Source organism: Pristiophorus japonicus, chromosome 24 (genome assembly GCF_044704955.1).
Source record: "Pristiophorus japonicus isolate sPriJap1 chromosome 24, sPriJap1.hap1, whole genome shotgun sequence".
Lineage (NCBI taxonomy): Eukaryota > Metazoa > Chordata > Chondrichthyes > Pristiophoridae > Pristiophorus > Pristiophorus japonicus.
Genome location: NC_092000.1, coordinates 4,325,667 through 4,343,939, shown reverse-complemented (window position 1 = coordinate 4,343,939; position 18,273 = coordinate 4,325,667). Strand labels below are relative to the sequence as shown.

Here is an 18,273-nt window from a genome sequence, read left to right as displayed (position 1 = left end):
TCACTTAAAGACTGCGAGGCCTACGTGGAGCCTACTGGGCCACCGGGGAGGGGTTCGGCCGGGCGAGAGCGGGTGCCGGCCTGCCTGCCTATTGTCGGCCCGGCCAAACCAGCAGCCGCCATTGGCGGCACGGCTCAGGAGCCGGCCGACAACTAGAACAAAATGGCAGCCGCGGCGGTGCGCCCTCCCCTTTTAGGGCAGCCGCTCCGCCCAACCACGAGCAGCTTCCCGCCGCGCGAAGCTGCCAGGGACACCGATCGGTGGCGGCTGTGCTCTCACGGGGCAATTTCCCCCGCCGGGCGGCAAGGGGTCAGAACTGGGGTGGGGCGGAAAGTCGGGGTACGGCAAAAACCAGTTTCCGCCACCCTCAGCCCGGGGGCAATTGCGCATGGGTCAGCCCCCATCGTCTGCCCCCGGTTAGAATGGCCCCTTACCGCTTTTCAGAGATGGTAACGGGCCTTAAAGAAGGGGGCAATTCCCCCCCTCCCAATTCCCCCCCTCACCATGGTGTATAAAGGAGCATGGTTTTCAACAGTTTGTCAGAGAAAGATGCAGATACCAAATATCCACTCTCTGTACACAGCTATAGGCCGATCACCTTTCTGTATATACCTGTCTGTATATCACCTGTCTGTTCCGAATACTCTACTACGGGGCAGTCTCGTGTGAACCAGAGGACAAAGGAGGCTGATTGCTAACATCAGGGTCTGAAATGGAGGCAGGTAGTCACCGTCAAGGGTTTCAAAGACCAACCCACTCCCTGCGAGTGGGTTGGTCGCCCGTCCTTTGTTAAAACAGGAAGTCGGCAGGTTCGAGGTAGGTTGGGTTCAGGTTTGAGATTTTAACATTTTAATTTCCCACCTGACCAAAACCTACCCGTTTTTGGAGTTAAAATCACCCCATAATACCAGCAACAAATACTTCCAAATTGTGCAGCACAGTTAGCTACAGAGTAAAGCTCCCTCTACCCTACCCCAACCTCAGAATAGTGCCCCCTTCCTCAATTGCACTAGTGCGACATTTTCCAATTTCCCACACTAGCTATCCTCTGATTTTCTCGGAGAAACTTTACCAACTTGATGTACAATAGGGACTGGATTGAGATTGCCCAAACATAGAATTCTATAACCAAAGGAGGCTTTAATTTCTTCAGCCGGGACTGGATTTGAACTGAGTTCCCCAAGGGGGAAAGAATGTGTAATCCATTGCACTACCCAGTCAGCTTTCCAACACGGGTTGACATATGTAAGAAAACAAAACTGCAATTGGCCTTACCTTAAAAGACTGGACGAAGGTCCACAGCAAGATACGTATAGTGTAGCCCTGTCTCAGGAGCTTGATAAGTCGAGCAGCACGGAAGAGGCGTAGGAAGCTCAGGTTGATGATATTTTTCTATAAAAGTGAGGTCAATGAACAAACAGGACAGTTAAGGATGAAAGTCTGGACGTCTCTGCTGGCTAGATTTGACAAGAATGGCACTTAAAGAAGACTCCTAAAGAACAAGTCTGGCCATCATCCAATCATGGAAAAGAACGGGTTTCCTTGTTAATATGTTAAAATATATATAAATATATGTATATCTATATATGTATATATATTTGTAACACAACCAAATGCACTGTTCTTTGACACAAGCAAGCCATAATGTGGAGTCTACTTACACATGTAAGATGCGCATACAGTGGGGTTGCAAGCACACCGCAGAAATAAAACAACAATTCCGTTTAAAGTTATGGTTTACATGTGTAGACTCCAGTGAGCATGCACAGGCAGCAACTGCAAAAAGCAACAACAGAGTAGCAAACTCTGACAAGAGCAGTGGGCTGATAAATCAGCAGCTCTTGAAACGCATGCAGCAAATGTACATTTCTACTAATGCCACAGCTTGAGTTTATCAATGGCATGACCCAGCTATCAAATACCCAGAGAATGGCAAGGAAATGTAAAAGGTGAGCGGCCTCATCATAATAATAAATCCTTCAATCTTGGTGTCACCATTTACCTCGTCTTCTCTTTTACTTTTGTCAATTTTGCTTTGGTCCTGCATTAGAAGCCGTGATCATTCACCTGGGCTTCCCAGCAACAAGAAAAGGGCCTACACTGGTGCTTTTTCAAATCATGCCGTTTGGTAAGACTGAGTGAAGAACGAAGGAGACAGCAAAGGAGTACATGACAATGACTCATGGGCGGATCAGTGAGTTCGACAATGCCCTCATGGCCTGACCACAGGATGTGAACTATAAAAGTGTGGCATGGCAACTTATTGACAAGGATGTCCCCACTCCCTCCTCTTGTGACAGAACTGGGAACCAAGGAAAGGCCTTTCACACTGGGCAGACGATCATGTTGAGAGTTCACTCTACTGCAAAACATTATTCTCTGCTTGTACAAAGTATTGGCTAAAATTGCAATTATAAAAAAGCATAAGTTCTGTAACCTTGTCTTGTACCCATTTGGAGCCGGATTGAAATTTCTTCCAAATTTATTTTAGGTCAGGAGCCTTATGATGGAGACTTTCACCATCATTATGGCCGAGACTCAACTCAGGTCTTACAGGTGAAAGGACACTGTCCTAATCCATTGCTCAATACAGTCCCTTCCTCATATATTTAATCATCTCATTCAAATAAAATATTCATCATTTAATGTGATGTATTACATCTTCAAATTTAAATTTGTCAATATATTGCTTTTTCTTAGAAGGATTCTTAATAACAGTCACCCATGGATAGTTCAAAATCTTCATCACCCAAGTTAGGTAAGGTCGAGGCAGCAGGTCAGTCAGATACATGCACAAGTCTTCAATGCACCAGTGACAAAACACAAGGAAAGCAGGTAGTGGGGCCCACAGGCTTGAAGAGGAAACACAAACCAAAAGGATTTTGTTTTGGCTCTAAAGATCTGAAAAGCCATCCATCTCAAAAATGTACCCGTGATTGTTTGGGATGCAATTTCAGTACCTATGGCCAAATCTCTTTTCCCATAATGTCATCCCATTGCCTTCGGTAATATTCTATTACCCATGATGTAGTCTCATTTATGCCTTACAGTACTTTCATTGCAATCCCATTGCCTATAGTCAAGTTCTATTACCTATAATATAATTCCCATTATCCCTGGTGTAATTCCATTACCTTAAGCCAAATGTTATTACCTCTGATCTTCTCTCATAAGAACGTAAGAATTAGGAGCAGGCCATTCAGCCCTCAAGCCATTCAATAAGATCATGGCTGATCTTCGACCTTAACTCCACTTTCCCGCCCAATGCCCATATCCCTTGATTCCCCTAGAGTCCAAAAATCTACCTATCTCAGTCTTGAATATACTCAATGACTCAGCCTCCACAGACCTCTGGGGCAGAGAATTCCAAAGATTCACCACCCTCTGAGTGAAGAAATTCCTCCTCATCTCAGTCTTAAATGGCCGGCCCCTTAACCTGAGACTGTGACCCCTGGTTCTAGACTCCCCAGCCCGGTGGAAACATCCTCCCAGCATCCACCCTGTCAATCCCCCTCAGAATCTTGTATGTTTCAAGGAGATCACCTCTCATTCTTCTAAACTCCAGAGAGTATTGGCCCAATCTATTCATTGCTTATGGTGTACTCCTATTGGCTGTAGTGTAACCCTATTACATATGCTATCATCCCAGTGCATATGCTGTACTCCATAGCTTATGGTGTGAGCTGGTTCCCCAAGGTCAATATGCATGGTTTAATTCCATTGCTGAATTCAATTACCATTATTTACGATGCAATCTCAGTGCCACTACTATTATTATTGCCTTTGTGGTATTTTGGAATGGTTGGATTTTAATACTTTATAAGGTTTGCACAGAGCATTCTCTATGTGAATGTCTGGTTGAGACTGGGAACTCATCAGTATATTATAATTTGGGAGATAATGGAGGGATTATTATTATTTCAGAGCAGGACGAGCGGAGTTGGTTGTCAACTTCTATGCTGTCCTTAATAGCCCGCACGTTATTTAATTTACAAGAATTTTTCACTAAGGTTCTCACCACACAGGGACATTATTGCCCAATCTCCAGCAAGAAGTGTGGGACAACCCTGGACAGGGAGGGAACAGATTAGACTTCCAAATATTAGCTGGTTTTATCACTTTCCTCTCTTCTAAATAATTTGTTCAGATGCTATTAAACCCGTTAAATGTATTTTTTGTGACAGGAATCACCTGCTGAAATTCTCATCCATACATTTGTTAGCTGGCCTTCTAACTTCCACCCTCCATAAACTGAAGTTCATCCAAAACTGCTGCTCACATCCTAACCTGCACCAAGTACTTCTGTGCGTGATGACCTACAGTGGCCCGTGATCCACCAACACCTATAAAATTCCCATCCTAGTCTTCACGTTTCTCCATGGCCTCACCCCTCCCTAACTCTGTGACCTCTTCCAGTCCTACAACAAATCTGTGCTCCTCCAACTCTGGCCTCTTGTGGCATTCCGCACTCCCTTTGCCCCACCATTGGCGGCAGTGCTTTCAGCCATTTAGGTCCTAAACTCCGGATTTCCTTCCCTAAACCTCTTCCGCCTCTCTTTTCTCCTTTAAGACCCTCCTCAAAACCTACGTCCGTAACCAAACTTTTAGTCATTTATCCTAATATCTCTTTCTTTGGCTCAGTGTCCATTTTTGTCTGAATATAAAGCGCATAGGGACATTTCACTACATTAAAGGCACTATATAAATGCAAATAGTTGTTGAGTCTTGACTTTTACTTATCGTTTTCCCATCTCACCCTTGTTTTGAATCCTATAAAGGAACTTGCTTCTCTCCCAGTTTCCATGTCTGATGAAGGATCTACCCCGAAACTCACGACTTTTCTCTTTTCAAATGGGGTTGCTGTGTATCTCCAACATTTTTTGTTTTTATTCAAAAACTCTACATTTTAGTAGGGACAATTTTGGCAGGGGAGAATGAGGCTTTGTATGGTCCAGACAGACCTGGTGATGGATGACTAAACAAGTTGTACACCAGATACGTGAAAGAGCGGTTGAGCAGATTGACAGCTACGTAAGTATTGTGGTGAATGGAGGGCCAAAGACTAAGCAGTTGGGATTTAGAAAGTGCTGTTGTGTGACGTGGGGGGAGAGCTTTTTCTAGAGAATGACACAGAAAGATGTGGAGAAGGGGGATGTTCGCATACCAAGAATATGGTTGGAGATGGCCTTTTCTGTGACAGAGACCATGGAATAGAGAGGCCACGGGAGATGGCAAGGTTGAGGAAATGGATGCAAATATATGGTTAGGAGAGTTTATATGGTGGGAGAAGTTTAGGGTGGACAGGAGGTCAGTGAATTCAAAGAGAGGACAAGGGGAGCTGAGATGAATATTGAGTTGTCACTCAGTGCAGAAGTTTTTAAAGGAAAGGCGAAAGTCTAAAACAAGGTGCAGGACTCGAAAGAGGAGAAACTACCAGAGGAGTAGTGGGAGAGACCAAAGTGTGATTTGGTGATAAAGCCCACACTGTCACTTGGACAGTTTTGGCAGGACAGGTGGTAGAAAGTATACCCAGGCGGGAAGGGGCTAGGTGTCAGGATTTGTCACAGCTACAGACAGATGATACAGGCACAGTAGCAGAATGGTTATGATCCTGCACTAGTCAATTCAAATTCCACCACAGAAACTGAATTCAACAAATCTGATCATTTGTGGGATGGCACCAGGAAAGATCATTATAAAACCTGCCGGGTTGCAGGCCGTAAAAATACATATCCTCGAGCTTTGTTCGATTTGCCTTCGTGGACAAAGAGAAACATTGCCAAATCTTCCTCTGTAGATGTAATGGGCTGGTTAGACTTTACCGTAAGGGAGACGGAACCTGCGGAAAGCACAGCCTTGTTGCGTTAAATGGGCTTTTCTCCATTTGAGGGCAAAACTTATTCTTGAAGTTTTGGGAGAGTAGGACTGAGGTGAGGGGTGCGTGGGAGCAAAGCCATGCCGAAAAGCACAATGCAAGAAAGCAGTAAACAATTCACAATGCAGCCCGACATGGCATGCCAAGGGTACTTAGTTTGTGTATGCATTAGGCTCAAAAAATTACAAACCAACCGTGGTCTATATGTAGATGTTGTTGATGGATGATTGTAATTGGATTGCATTGGGATTGGTTTGCAACCAGTTTTAAAATTAGTTGGCATGGACACACACACGGATACATGGATGGACACATGAATTTCATAGTGCATTTTGATTGGATGAATTATTTCAGAAGGCGTTGTGCCAATAAAGCACAGATTAAAGACAGCATGTGAAAAGATAAAACAAGAAATACATCAATCATTATCGGCAATTTGTTTTCAGTCGACGGCAATGAACTACGCCAAAATACAACAGTGATAGACTGGTACAAACAGGGATGATGCATTGGCTGCAGGCATTGTCGGGGAAGAGCAATTAACACACGCGTGTACGCACACACGCACACTCTAGTGTGCACTTTCCCTTTTAATTTGGCATGTGCATTTTTGACACTATTTTCATCATATCATCTGCACAGCGACTGCACAAAAAGTGCCCATTTGTAGTGAATCGCGATTTTCATTAAGTTCTGGTGCTAAATATTGCAATTTGGACAAGAATAACGGGGAAAAATAATACTATTCCTAGCGAAAACATTAGTGCTACTTCCAGGTTTGAAAAAAAAAACAGTGCCCAAAAATAAACACCAGGTGGTAAGAAAACACCAATCCCACTCAAGGGGGTGGGTTAATAGAATTGGACTGTTTCTGTGGTACCTCATACTGTTAGATCTCGGTCAGTAGTACAGAAGGCCACTGATAAACATCCACTTTATGTCTTGCCACCTTTGACTGCGGCCAAACTAATTCCCAATGTATTTCCTGGTTTCCGCATCATTGTCAGTGGTTGGACCAATCTATCACGGTATAACAATGATCATCAGGCATCCAGCAAAAATGTCCACATTGAACTTTTTCCATTCACCATTTTTTTTTTACACACACTTTCCAAAGGGGCACTGCTACCTGAAAAAATGCGTGGCAAATGCCCTCTTCCCATTTACAAACCCGCACCACAAACACATTGCAGCGCTACCTTAGCACAATATCATCATCAAAATAATGTGCGGCTCTTTGCTCTCCCAAACACTTTTTTCATTAAGACATGTCCCTTTGAAAAAACAATGTTTACAACTTTCAACCCGTAACTGTAAAAGTACTTACAATGGATAAGAAGACAAGGACCATATCGCACTGCCTCCTGTTTCTGCCCTGCTCCTTTGCTAAACAGGAGCCGTCAATTTTAGTTTTTCCTGTCATCGGTTATCCTATCATGCAGCGTTCCATACGTCACATCAGCCCCCCATTTTACATCTATGTTTTTGTACCATCACAAAGGCACTGTTTATATCCCATTTTGTCGGAATTTATGTATCGCTAGATTTTATTCATATTTTTCACAGAAGGCCGGCCAAGAGAGCCAGCCTTCCTTGCAGTTGGAGATCAACAGATGTAGGTGGAAACAAAACCACCAAGTAAATCATTTGGATGGAACATTCTTGATAGGATAAATGACCCTTAATTTGCATTTTCTTTCAATGTTCTTATACTTCCACAATAATAACATATCAATAATTTAAACCATATCTTTTGGATGGTACAGAATGGACATGATTTCTGGACTGGGGAAGGTGAGAAATTACTCAATACCGATTAGTGATTTGGGGGGGGGTGGCGGTTGAGGATTGGAAATTAAGATCAGTAAAGGGAGATCCCTGTTCTGTGACAGGACTCCTCTTGTTGATTTACCATACCTGGTTTCAGATGAAGAATTACAGGAGGAAAGCAGCTCTGGTTTCTCAAACAAAAGTGAAACATTTTATTGATGAACTGATATTGTGAGACATTTTAGGTCAATACTGTTCACGACAGCACTTACACAGAGTTCCGTTCTCTATCGAAATCTGCAAACCCCACATGGCAATCACCACGCGTAAAGAAAGGCAACTTGCGCTAAATCTGAATCCTTCAACTTTATCCACAAACAAATTTCAGCCACTTCAAGTTCAAATGGGATTAATTTTAACCCCGAGTGGGCGGGGGGGCTGGGAAAGTGTGAAACGGGATAGGCGGGAAGATGATGCGTAGCGATTGCTGCCAGGAGAAGTGATATCGGAAGGTCCCTGTGGGAGGGAAGGGGAGCTTTTCTGAGCATGGGAGGCTGTGACTTTCCTTGTGGTGTCCGAAGCAGCACTCCTGCTCATCCTGGCCCCACTGAAGGAAAATCTTTCACTTACCTCTTCGTCCTTACCCACCAGCTGCAGAACTGCTTCAGTCAGGCGGGGAAGCTGAGGCAATTTCCCTGCTCAGGCCACAGTTAAAATGCCACCGGGGTTCTTATTGACGTTATAGGACCCCATATAGCATTTATGCATGAGGTCCCCGCTCGAGCCTGGCAAGCACCTCACTTGCTTCCAAAACCAGCAAAATCAGAGATCAGCGGGAACAGAATGATAAATGGCACTTTAATTACTTGTGCACTCTCCCACCGCCCCATCTTTCCCCAGTATTTCGGTGAACAAAAAATGTTGAGTATCACATCTAAAAGTATCATTGTAGATATTGGAAAACCTGTTAATTGGCACTGCAACAAATCATGAGCATAAATAATTTAAAGTAGGTCCTAAATTAATGTTGCAATATCATAATTGAAGATTTCGGATAGATTGAGACATCACATTAGTGATGGAAACCTGTAAGTATCTGCTCTAACCAGTTTATCTAGCTAACCTCAGTGTGAAAACCAAACTTCAGCTGATTGGACACATCAAGGTTTAAGGGGACAGTGGAGTATATTTTAGAAGAAAGCTTCTCACGCAAGAAACATTTAAAATTTGCTTTCTCCCATCAATTTCGTGAATTTAATCTGCCAATTTACACAACTCATCTGTTGAAGATGTTGAAATCTTGGTGTCTATGGATCCACAGGCAAATTGCCCAAGTGCCCATTCCTCATCTGTGACAGTGAGTGGCAGCAAAGGCATAACATTTTGGAGGGGAACACATCAGACTAAAAATATATCCCTCTATCGGGTGCTGTCCCTCTCAAAAACTGAAAAGGTTCATTTTTCATTTGCCATCTAGATAAAGTTAGAGGATATTTTACAATGATTAAAACGTTGATTGCCATTCCTGAATGCCTTCAGAAGACTTCATTTACAGCAGAATTGAGGGCTCTTCATTTGTCATCTGATCTACAAAAGCACAGAGTAAAGAAGCTGAATGGCGTACAAGACTGGAACACCATTGCATCAACCTGGGATAGATATGCAACATGGTGCTACCTTTGCAAACCAAACCAATATGAACTATTTTCAAGGACATGGTTTGGAGTAAATCTTTAGAATTATTATAGCAAAAATGGCGACAGACTCCATGATCTCTGCCACAGTGCATACCTACCCTTAGATTGGCCCCATGAAGTTTCACACTCAAGCTCTCTTCTGACGATAACAAAACTTCCCTAGACATGAGGAAAGTAAGGAGTATTCTGACTGAGGTGTGAGCTGTGAGGAGGACACTAAGAGGCTGCAGGGTGACTTGGACAGATTAGGTGAGTGGGCAAATGCATGGCAGATGCAGTATAATGTGGATAAATGTGAGGCTATCCACTTTGGGGGCAAAAACACAAAGGCAGAATATTATCTGAATAGTGGAAGATTAGGAAAAGGGGAGGTGCAGCGAGACCTGGGTGTCATGGTACATCAGTCATTGAAAGTTGGCATGCAGGTACAGCAGGAGCTGAAGAAGGCAAATGGTATGTTGGCCTTCATAGCTAGGGGATTTGAGTATAGGAGCAGGGAGGTCTTACTGCAGTTGTACAGGGCCTTGGTGAGGCCCCACCTGGAATGTTGTGTTCAGTTTTGGTCTCCTAATCTGAGGAAGGACGTTCTGGCTATTGAGGAAGTGCAGCGAAGGTTCACCAGTCTGATTCCAGGGATGGCAGGACTGACATATGAGAAGAGACTGAATCAACTGGGCCTTTATTCATTGGAGTTTAGAAGGATGAGAGGGGATCTCATAGAAACATATAAGATTCTGACTGGACTCGACAGGCTAGATGCGAGAAGCATGTTCCCGATGTTGGGGAAGTCCAGAACCAGGGGACACAGTCTTAGGATAAGGGGCAGGCCATTTAGGACCGAGATGAGGAGAAACTTCTTCACTCAGAGAGTTGTGAACCTGTGGAATTCCCTGCCGCAGAGAGTTGTTGATGCCAGTTCATTGGATATTTTCAAGAGGGAGTTAGATATGGCCCTTACGGCTAAAGGGATCAAGGGGTATGGAGAGAAAGCAGGAAAGGGGAACTGAAGGAATGATCAGCCATGAACTCATTGAATGGTGGTGCAGGCTCGAAGGGTACTCCTGCATCTATTTTCTATGTTTCTGTGGTGCCTTTACACAATGGTCCAGTTTTTTAGTTCACGCTAATGTTACAATTATAATCTAAATTCAGCCTAAATCCAGAATCAGGGCATGACCTGAGATGGCAGACTCCTTGGGGAAGGAACCTCACTTTGCTGAGATCCAAAAATGAGTGCTAATACAAGTGTCCCACACAAGTTAAACTTAGACTATAATGAACCCAAAAATAATGCATTGAATTTACAAGGTAGATATGGACCGACTCTTCCCTCCAGAACAAGGAAGCCTCATCTTAAAATTAAAACTAAGTTAGTTAATTGTGAATCCAAGAAAAAATGTCTTCACACAAAAGTTTGTGAGAATGTGGAAAGCCTCATTCGGGACTGACACAGAATCAATTGAGGTGTTTAAGAGGGAGATAGATAACTACTTGGAGAATGAGTTAATAAAGGATACGGAGAAAGAGCAGGGAATTTGATATTAAGGTATTAGAGCAATTATTGTTATCACAGCAGTGAGTACCTGAGATTCACTTGTCCTGCAGGGCAGGGCTCCTCTGGTCCTCTCGAGAACCAGAGGACACAGATTTAAGGCGATTGGCAGAAGAACCAAAGGCGACACGAGGGAAAACGTTTCCCCACAGCGAGTGGTTAGGATCTGGAATGCGCTGCCTGAGAGGGTGGTGGAGACAGACTCAATCGTGGCTTTCAAAAGGGAGTTGGATAAGTGCCTGAAGGACAAAGAATGTGCAGGGTTACGGGGAAAGGGCAGGGGAGTGGGACTGGCTGAAGGGCTCTTGCAGAGAGCCGGCACGGGCTCGATGGGCCGAATGGCCTCCTTCTGTGCTGGAACCATTCTGTGATTCTATGATTCTACGTGTGAAAAGATTTATTTGACTGTTCAACTGTTTAAGTTACTATATTTTCAGTGAGAACAAATAGCCTCATTCTCAGTATTGTCATAAAAGTAAGTACCCTTTGTTCAGGCATAGTGTACATTAAACACAATCCTTAAAATCTTCTACACTATCAATCTTAATCTTCAACCTCAGGACATGCACCTTATACTGCACAAGTGTGATAGTTCCATTGCTCACACCAGTCAGCCCTGTGCTCTCTCTCGAGTAATTTATGCCAATTTATGGTGATTGGTTTGTGCTGAACTGGACTATCATTGGAGACATATTGGTCCTGAATTTGCGGTTGGAGGCTTCCCGCGGGGAATTGCCTCTGAGCCACAAATAAAATGCCCGCGGACCTGGTGGTCCGGGTAGGCTGGAGATTTGCAGTCCTGGGCTTCCCGGGTACCCGTGGGGTAGAGGCCCATGTATCTCAGGGGTGCAAGCGGATCGCAAGCGCCCCTGGGATCACGTGGGCCAGCCCAACCAATAAAAGAAGGGAATCCCAATTCATGCTTATGGGGATTGTATGGAAACCCCATATGCATGAATGGGCATACCTCCAAAATACATGTACATATCAAATTTAAAAAAACATTACATATTAAAAATGCCATTTAATGAAATATTTAAAACAAAAATTTAATTTTTTGAAAAATAAATGTAAATGTTTTAAAGGGGTTAAAAATAACTTTACCTTATCATAGAAGTTTACAGCACGGAAGGAGGCTATTTTGGCCCATCGTGTCCATGCCAGCCAACAAAAGGCTATCCAGCCTAATCCCACTTTCCAGCTCTAGGTCCATAGCCCTGTAGGTTACGGCACTTCAGGTGCACATCCAAGTACTTTTTAAATGTGGTGAGGGTTTCTGCCTCTACCACCCTTCCAGGCAGTAAGTTCCAGACCCCCACCACCCTCTGGGTGAAGAAATTTCCCCTCAAATCCCCTCTAAACCTCCCCCCAATTACTTTAAATTTATGCCCCCTGGTTGTTGACCCCTCTGCTAAGGGAAATAGGCCCTTTCTATCCACTATATCTAGGCCCCTCATAATTTTATACACCTCAATTAGGTCTCCCCTCAGCCTCCTCTGTTCCAATGTAAACAAACCCAGCCTTTCCAATCTGTCCTCATAGCTTAGATTCTCCACTCCTAGCAACATCCTCGTAAATCTCCTCTGTACCCTCTCCAGTGCAATCACATCCTTCCTGTAATGTGGTGACCAGAACTGCACGCAGTACTCCAGCTGTGGCCTAACCAGTGTTTTATACAGGTCAAGCATAACCTCCCCACTCTGGCATTCCGTGCCTCGGCTAATAAAGGCAAGTATTCCGTATGCCTTCTTAACCGCCTTATCTACCTGGCCTGCTACTTTCAGGGATCTGTGGACATGCACTCCAAGATCCCTTGTACAGATTTTTTAATGTTTAAATGATTGAATTTAAAAAAAAAAATGTTTTTTTATACTCTTACGCTGGTACTCATCTCAGAGAGGGAGTATACGCTACTAAATCATATAATAATATAGCACAGAAGGAGGTCATCCAATTCTTCGTCCCTGTGCTGGCTCAGTGAAAGAGCTGTCCAATTAGTCCCACTCCCCTGCTCTTTCCCCAGAACCCTGCCAATTTTTCCTTTTCAAATAAGTATCCAATACCCTTTCGAATGATGCAAACTGAATCTGCTCCCACCGACCTTTCAGGCAGCGCGTTCCAGATCACAACAACTCGCTGCGTGAAAAACTGTCATCTCCCCTGGTTTTCTGCCAATTACTTTCAATCTGTGTTCTCTGGATACTGACCCGCCCGCCAGTGGAAACCGTTTCTCCTCATTTATGCCGTCAAAACTATAATTTTGAACACCTCTATTAAATCTTCCCTGAACTTCCTCTGCTTGATGGAGAACAATCCCAATTTCTCCAGTCTCTTCACATAACTGAAGTTCCTGGTTCCCTTCCGGTAAACCTCCTGAGCACTCTCTCCAAGGCCTTCACATCCATCCGACAGTATGGCACCCAGAATTGGACACGATGCTCCAGCTGTGGCCTAAGCAGTGATTTATAAACATTTCGCATCATTCCCTTGCTTTTGTACTCATATGCCGCTATTTGGCATATTTGTCAATTTCCCTCAAATAGAAATGGAGGTATGTGGGAAATGGTGTAGCAGGCTTCTGAGGTTAGGGCTAAGATATACTAATTGAACAGAGGGAGCGTTACTCTAAATTTAACTGCACTGTACCTGACTTGGGAGTACTCAATGCTGGCATGGGGTGCATTTAAGACAGAGCCCAGAGCCAACATACTTCACCTTAATGACAGTAAGATTTCGCCAAAAATTACTTGTTTACTTCCATTGGTTTTGGTGTTGCCAATTTATTGTTTCTTTAAATATTTAGAGGCAGTAAAGATTAAAATAATATAGAAGTTATCGTAAAATTCTGATTGGGAGTCCAGAATGATCAGGCCATACAGCCCTCTGCTGAAATTAAGCAGACTGTACTCCAAAACATTTTCAAAACGCGATTATGTGCACACACATTGGTGTGATCAGAACCACACACCAGGAACAGATGGGGTTGCTCCAGGAAGACTTCAAGAATCGCAACAACGTCAGTAAGTCAGAAACAACCTGTCTCCTTTATTATCACAGCAGATATGAGACCACTGTTTATTAATTGCTGCATTTACGATGATGTTTCATGTGAATATTTCTAATGTACACTTACCCAAAATTCTGTCACTAATATGTCAGTGACACTGCCCAGGACTGTGACAAAATCAAATACATTCCAAGCATCCTGAAAATAGTTCTGTGGAGCAAAAAGAAACAACATTAGGAATGCTGACTTTTTAAATAATTTTCTCCCTCATCCCCAGAATGCGCTGGCTCATGGTGAGCTATGGACACCACTGGTTCACCAGTGTCTCCCCACGGTGTTTATTCTTTATGTGTCGGCTCAGACATCGAGCGTTGGAAGACCAATGGGGCTATAAGGCATCATAGCCAAGACTGATTATGTCCTCACACAGAAGTCCATGAACACACTTTCCAGCACTAGGCACTGGATACTAATCAGGAGTCAGAATCTGCGGTGATTTTTTTCCCTCTTTTCTTAGCCCAGAGTCGCTGCAGCACGTGAAGTGGCGTTAGGACAACTTATTCACTGGGCCACAGAAGGAATGTTACAATTGGCTTCAATGTCCCTTGGCTAGGGAAGGGAAAAAAATCAACCGGCTTTCCGTTCTTGTTCACTATCCAGTGATGCTGACCAGAAGGAGCATGCATGTAGATGTTGGGTGAGGATAGAATGGCACACAGATGCAGTGCCCCTATTGTGGAATGGTCCAACCAACAATTATGCCTATTCACACAGAAGAATAGCCACTTAGGTGAGGTGGTAGAGCGTTACCAGAACCTGTGGAACTGCACCCTGCAGGGGTCAGTGCTTTCAGGAGGGGAGGGGAGACATTTTTGGACAAAAACCTGCAATGATACAAAACTCGTGCTACATACTCACCAGAATTCCAAAGGCAATAATTTTCAGGATACATTCACATGAGAACAAAATGGTGAACACCATATTGAGATACTTTAGAACATCGTCATAGGACTGTGGCTGACCAGAAAACTAAAACAAGAACAAGAACATTTGGTTATTAACACCGTACTTCACTAACTTGGGCAATGGAAGCAGGTGAGAAGGATCACTGAAGCTCATTAATTGGGACACTCTGGTATAAGTGAAGTTATTCCACTTCATAGAATAGAATCACAGAATGGTTACAGTACGGAAGGCCATTCGGCCCGTCGAGCCCGTGCCCACTCTCAGCCAGTCCCACTCCCCCGCCCTTTCCCCGTAACCCTGCACATTCTTTGTCCTTCAGGCACTTATCCAACTCCCTTTTGAAAGCCACGATTGAGTCTGTCTCCACCACCCTCTCAGGCAGCGCATTCCAGATCCTAACCACTCGCTGCGGGAAAAACGTTTTTCTTACATCGCCTTTGGTTCTTCTGCCAATCGCCTTAAATCCGTGTCCTCTGGTTCCCGACCCTTCCACCAATGGGAACAGTTTCTCTCTCTCTCTGCTCTGTCCAGACCCCTCATGATTTTGAACACCTCGATCAAATCTCCTCTCAACCTTCTCTGCTCCACGGAGAACAACCCCAGCTTTTCCAGTCTAACCCCGTAACCGAAGTCCCTCAACCCTGGAACCATTCCCGTAAATTTTTTCTGCACCTTCTCTAAGGCTCTCACATTTTTCCTAAAGTGTGGTGCCCAGAATTGGACACAGTTGGGGCCGAACCAGTGTTTTAAAGAAGTTCATCATAATTTTGTGCTCTATGCCTCTATTTATGAAGCCCAGGATCCCATAAGTCTTTTTAACCGCTTTCTCAACCTGCCGTGCCACCTTCAACCATGTGTGCACACATACCCCCAGGTCTCTCTGTTTGTGCATTTGTTGGAATATCACTGGCGAATCATACCCATTGATTTAAACATAGACCCATGTACGTTTACAGCGTAGAAGGCCATTCAGCCCATTGTGTCAGTGCTGGCTTTTTGTTAGAACAATCTAAAACTATTCCCAAAGCCCCGTGCTTTCTCCAGAGCACTGCATTTTCCTCTGCTTCAAATATTTATCCACTTTTCCCTTTGCAAATGCAACGTTCTCTGTTTCAACTACTGATTGCGGCAAAGCTTTGCATGCTCGAGCAACTCTCTGCAGAACAAAAGTTCTCCTGACCTCACTCCTTCTTAAACTTCTCATTACTGGCTCCTCATCAGCAAAAATAGTCCTTCCTTATTTACACTAACAACATTCCGTAGCAGTTTAAAAACCTCTGTTAAATTTCCTTTTAGTAAAAATGGCAAAAAGCTGATGTGAGGGACAGAAAATGAAACAATGGAAATCTGTTCACTGACCTTCATCATTAGCACCACAGTGTTGAGCGCAATCATGGCCATGATGGTGTACTCAAACGGGGGCGACACCACAAATTGCCACATCTTGTACTGAAAGGTCTGTTTATTCTGCGGCATGTGACGTGTCAATGGCTTGGCACTGATCGCAAAGTCGATGCATGCCCTCTGCAAGAGACAAGATCACAAAGTTCGATTCTGCAGCAATAGTCCAAATTAAGAACATTATATACTTTTAAAAATTTGTTCACACTGGCGGGTCCAGCGTTTATTTTCCATCACTAATTGCCATCGAGATGGTGGTTGTGAGACGCCTTCTTGCACCGTTGCAGTCCACGATGCTTCTTTGCAGTGGTTTGGTACGAGTGAGGACAATTAGGAGTCAACCATATATGTGGGTCTGGAGTCACATATAGGCCAGACCGGGTAAGGATGGCAGATTTCCTTCTCTAAAGAGCATTAGTGAACCAGATGGGTTTTTACGATCACTGATACTAGCTTTTTATTCCAGATATATTTAATTAACTGGATTTAAATTCCCCAGTTTCAGTGTCGGGATTTGAACTTGGGTCTCTCCTTCGAAATAGTGCCATGAGATATTTTAAGGCCACATGAGAGTGCAGACAGGGCCTCGGTTTTAACGTCTCATCCGAAAGACGGTATCTCTGACAGTGCGGCACTCCCTCAGTACTGCCCCTCCGACAGTGCGGCGCTCCCTCAGTACTGCCCCTCCGACAGTGCGGCGCTCCCTCAGTACTGCCCCTCCGACAGTGCGGCGCTCCCTCAGTACTGCCCCTCCGACAGTGCGGCGCTCCCTCAGTACTGCCCCTCCGACAGTGCGGCGCTCCCTCAGTACTGCCCCTCCGACAGTGCGGCGCTCCCTCAGTACTGCCCCTCCGACAGTGCGTAGCTCCCTCAGTACTGCCCCTCCGACAGTGCGGCGCTCCCTCAGTACTGCCCCTCCGACAGTGCGGTGCTCCCTCAGTACTGCCCCTCCGACAGTGCGGCGCTCACTCAGTCACATGATGTTCACAAGACTCAATAAAACCCCAGTCAATTGAGTCTAGGCCATCCACGATGAGGTATGCAGTTGTGAGCCTGGTGGATGAACCGGTAATGTGTAGTGTGATTGTTAAACCTTTGTCAATAAACCAACTATTACTTAAGAATTCATAGCAACACATTGCTATTAAGTAAATAACCCATGAAGCAAATACATTACAATGCCTACCATGTCAGCTGTGGCTCAGTGGGAGCATACTCGCCTCTGAGTCACAAGGTTGTGGGTTCATGTCCCAGTCCAGGGACTTGAGCACATAAATCTAGGCTGACACTCCAGTGCAGTGCTGAGGGAGTGCCGCACTGTCGGGGGTGCCGTCTTTTGGATGGACGTAAAAAAATCCCATGGCACTATTTCGAAGAAGTGCAGGGGAGTTATCCCCGGTGTTACGGTCAATATTTATCCCTCAATCAACATAACAAAAACAGATTATCTGGTCATTGTCACATTGCTATCTGTGTGGGAGCTTGCTGTGCACAAATTGGCTGCTGTGTTTCCCACATTACAACAGTGACTGCACTCCAAAAAGTATTTCATTGACTGTAAAGTGCTTTGGGACGTCTGATGGTCGTGAAAGGTGCTATATAAATCCAAGTCTTTCGTTATAAAGGACTGCCTGAGAATCCATGCAGTAATTCAATGTCAGGCTTCAGATTTTGGGCCATAATTTGCAGCCCCTACGGGCATATACGAGGTGTGCGCATGTCCGTAGGGATTGCAAGCTCCGGGTTTAGGTTTGCACTGTGCATGCGCGAAAACCCGAAACTTGCAATCTGTCAAGATTAAGGTAAGATTATTTTAGCCCCTTTAAAACATTTACATTTATTTTTCAAAAAATATAATTTTTGTTTTAAATGTTTAATTATATTGTAATTTAATTCATTTTAAATATGTAATGTTTTTTTAATTTGTTATGTTAAATGTGGTTTTTATGTGATCTCCAGTCATGCTTATGGGGATTCTGTACATACGGAATCCCCATAAGTATGA

The 18,273-nt window shown here is 44.2% G+C and overlaps 1 protein-coding gene across 1 annotated transcript in view; it reads right to left on the bottom strand.

Moving 5' to 3' along the window:
* The window catches only part of LOC139238010 (voltage-dependent P/Q-type calcium channel subunit alpha-1A-like), a 587,825-nt gene that overhangs the window by 123,451 nt on the left and 446,101 nt on the right, over positions 1-18,273 (bottom strand). Inside the window, 4 exon segments of the mRNA XM_070867408.1 lie at positions 1,276-1,392; positions 14,028-14,111; positions 14,820-14,930; positions 16,227-16,391. Of these exon segments, the coding sequence (XP_070723509.1) occupies positions 1,276-1,392; positions 14,028-14,111; positions 14,820-14,930; positions 16,227-16,391 (477 nt within the window).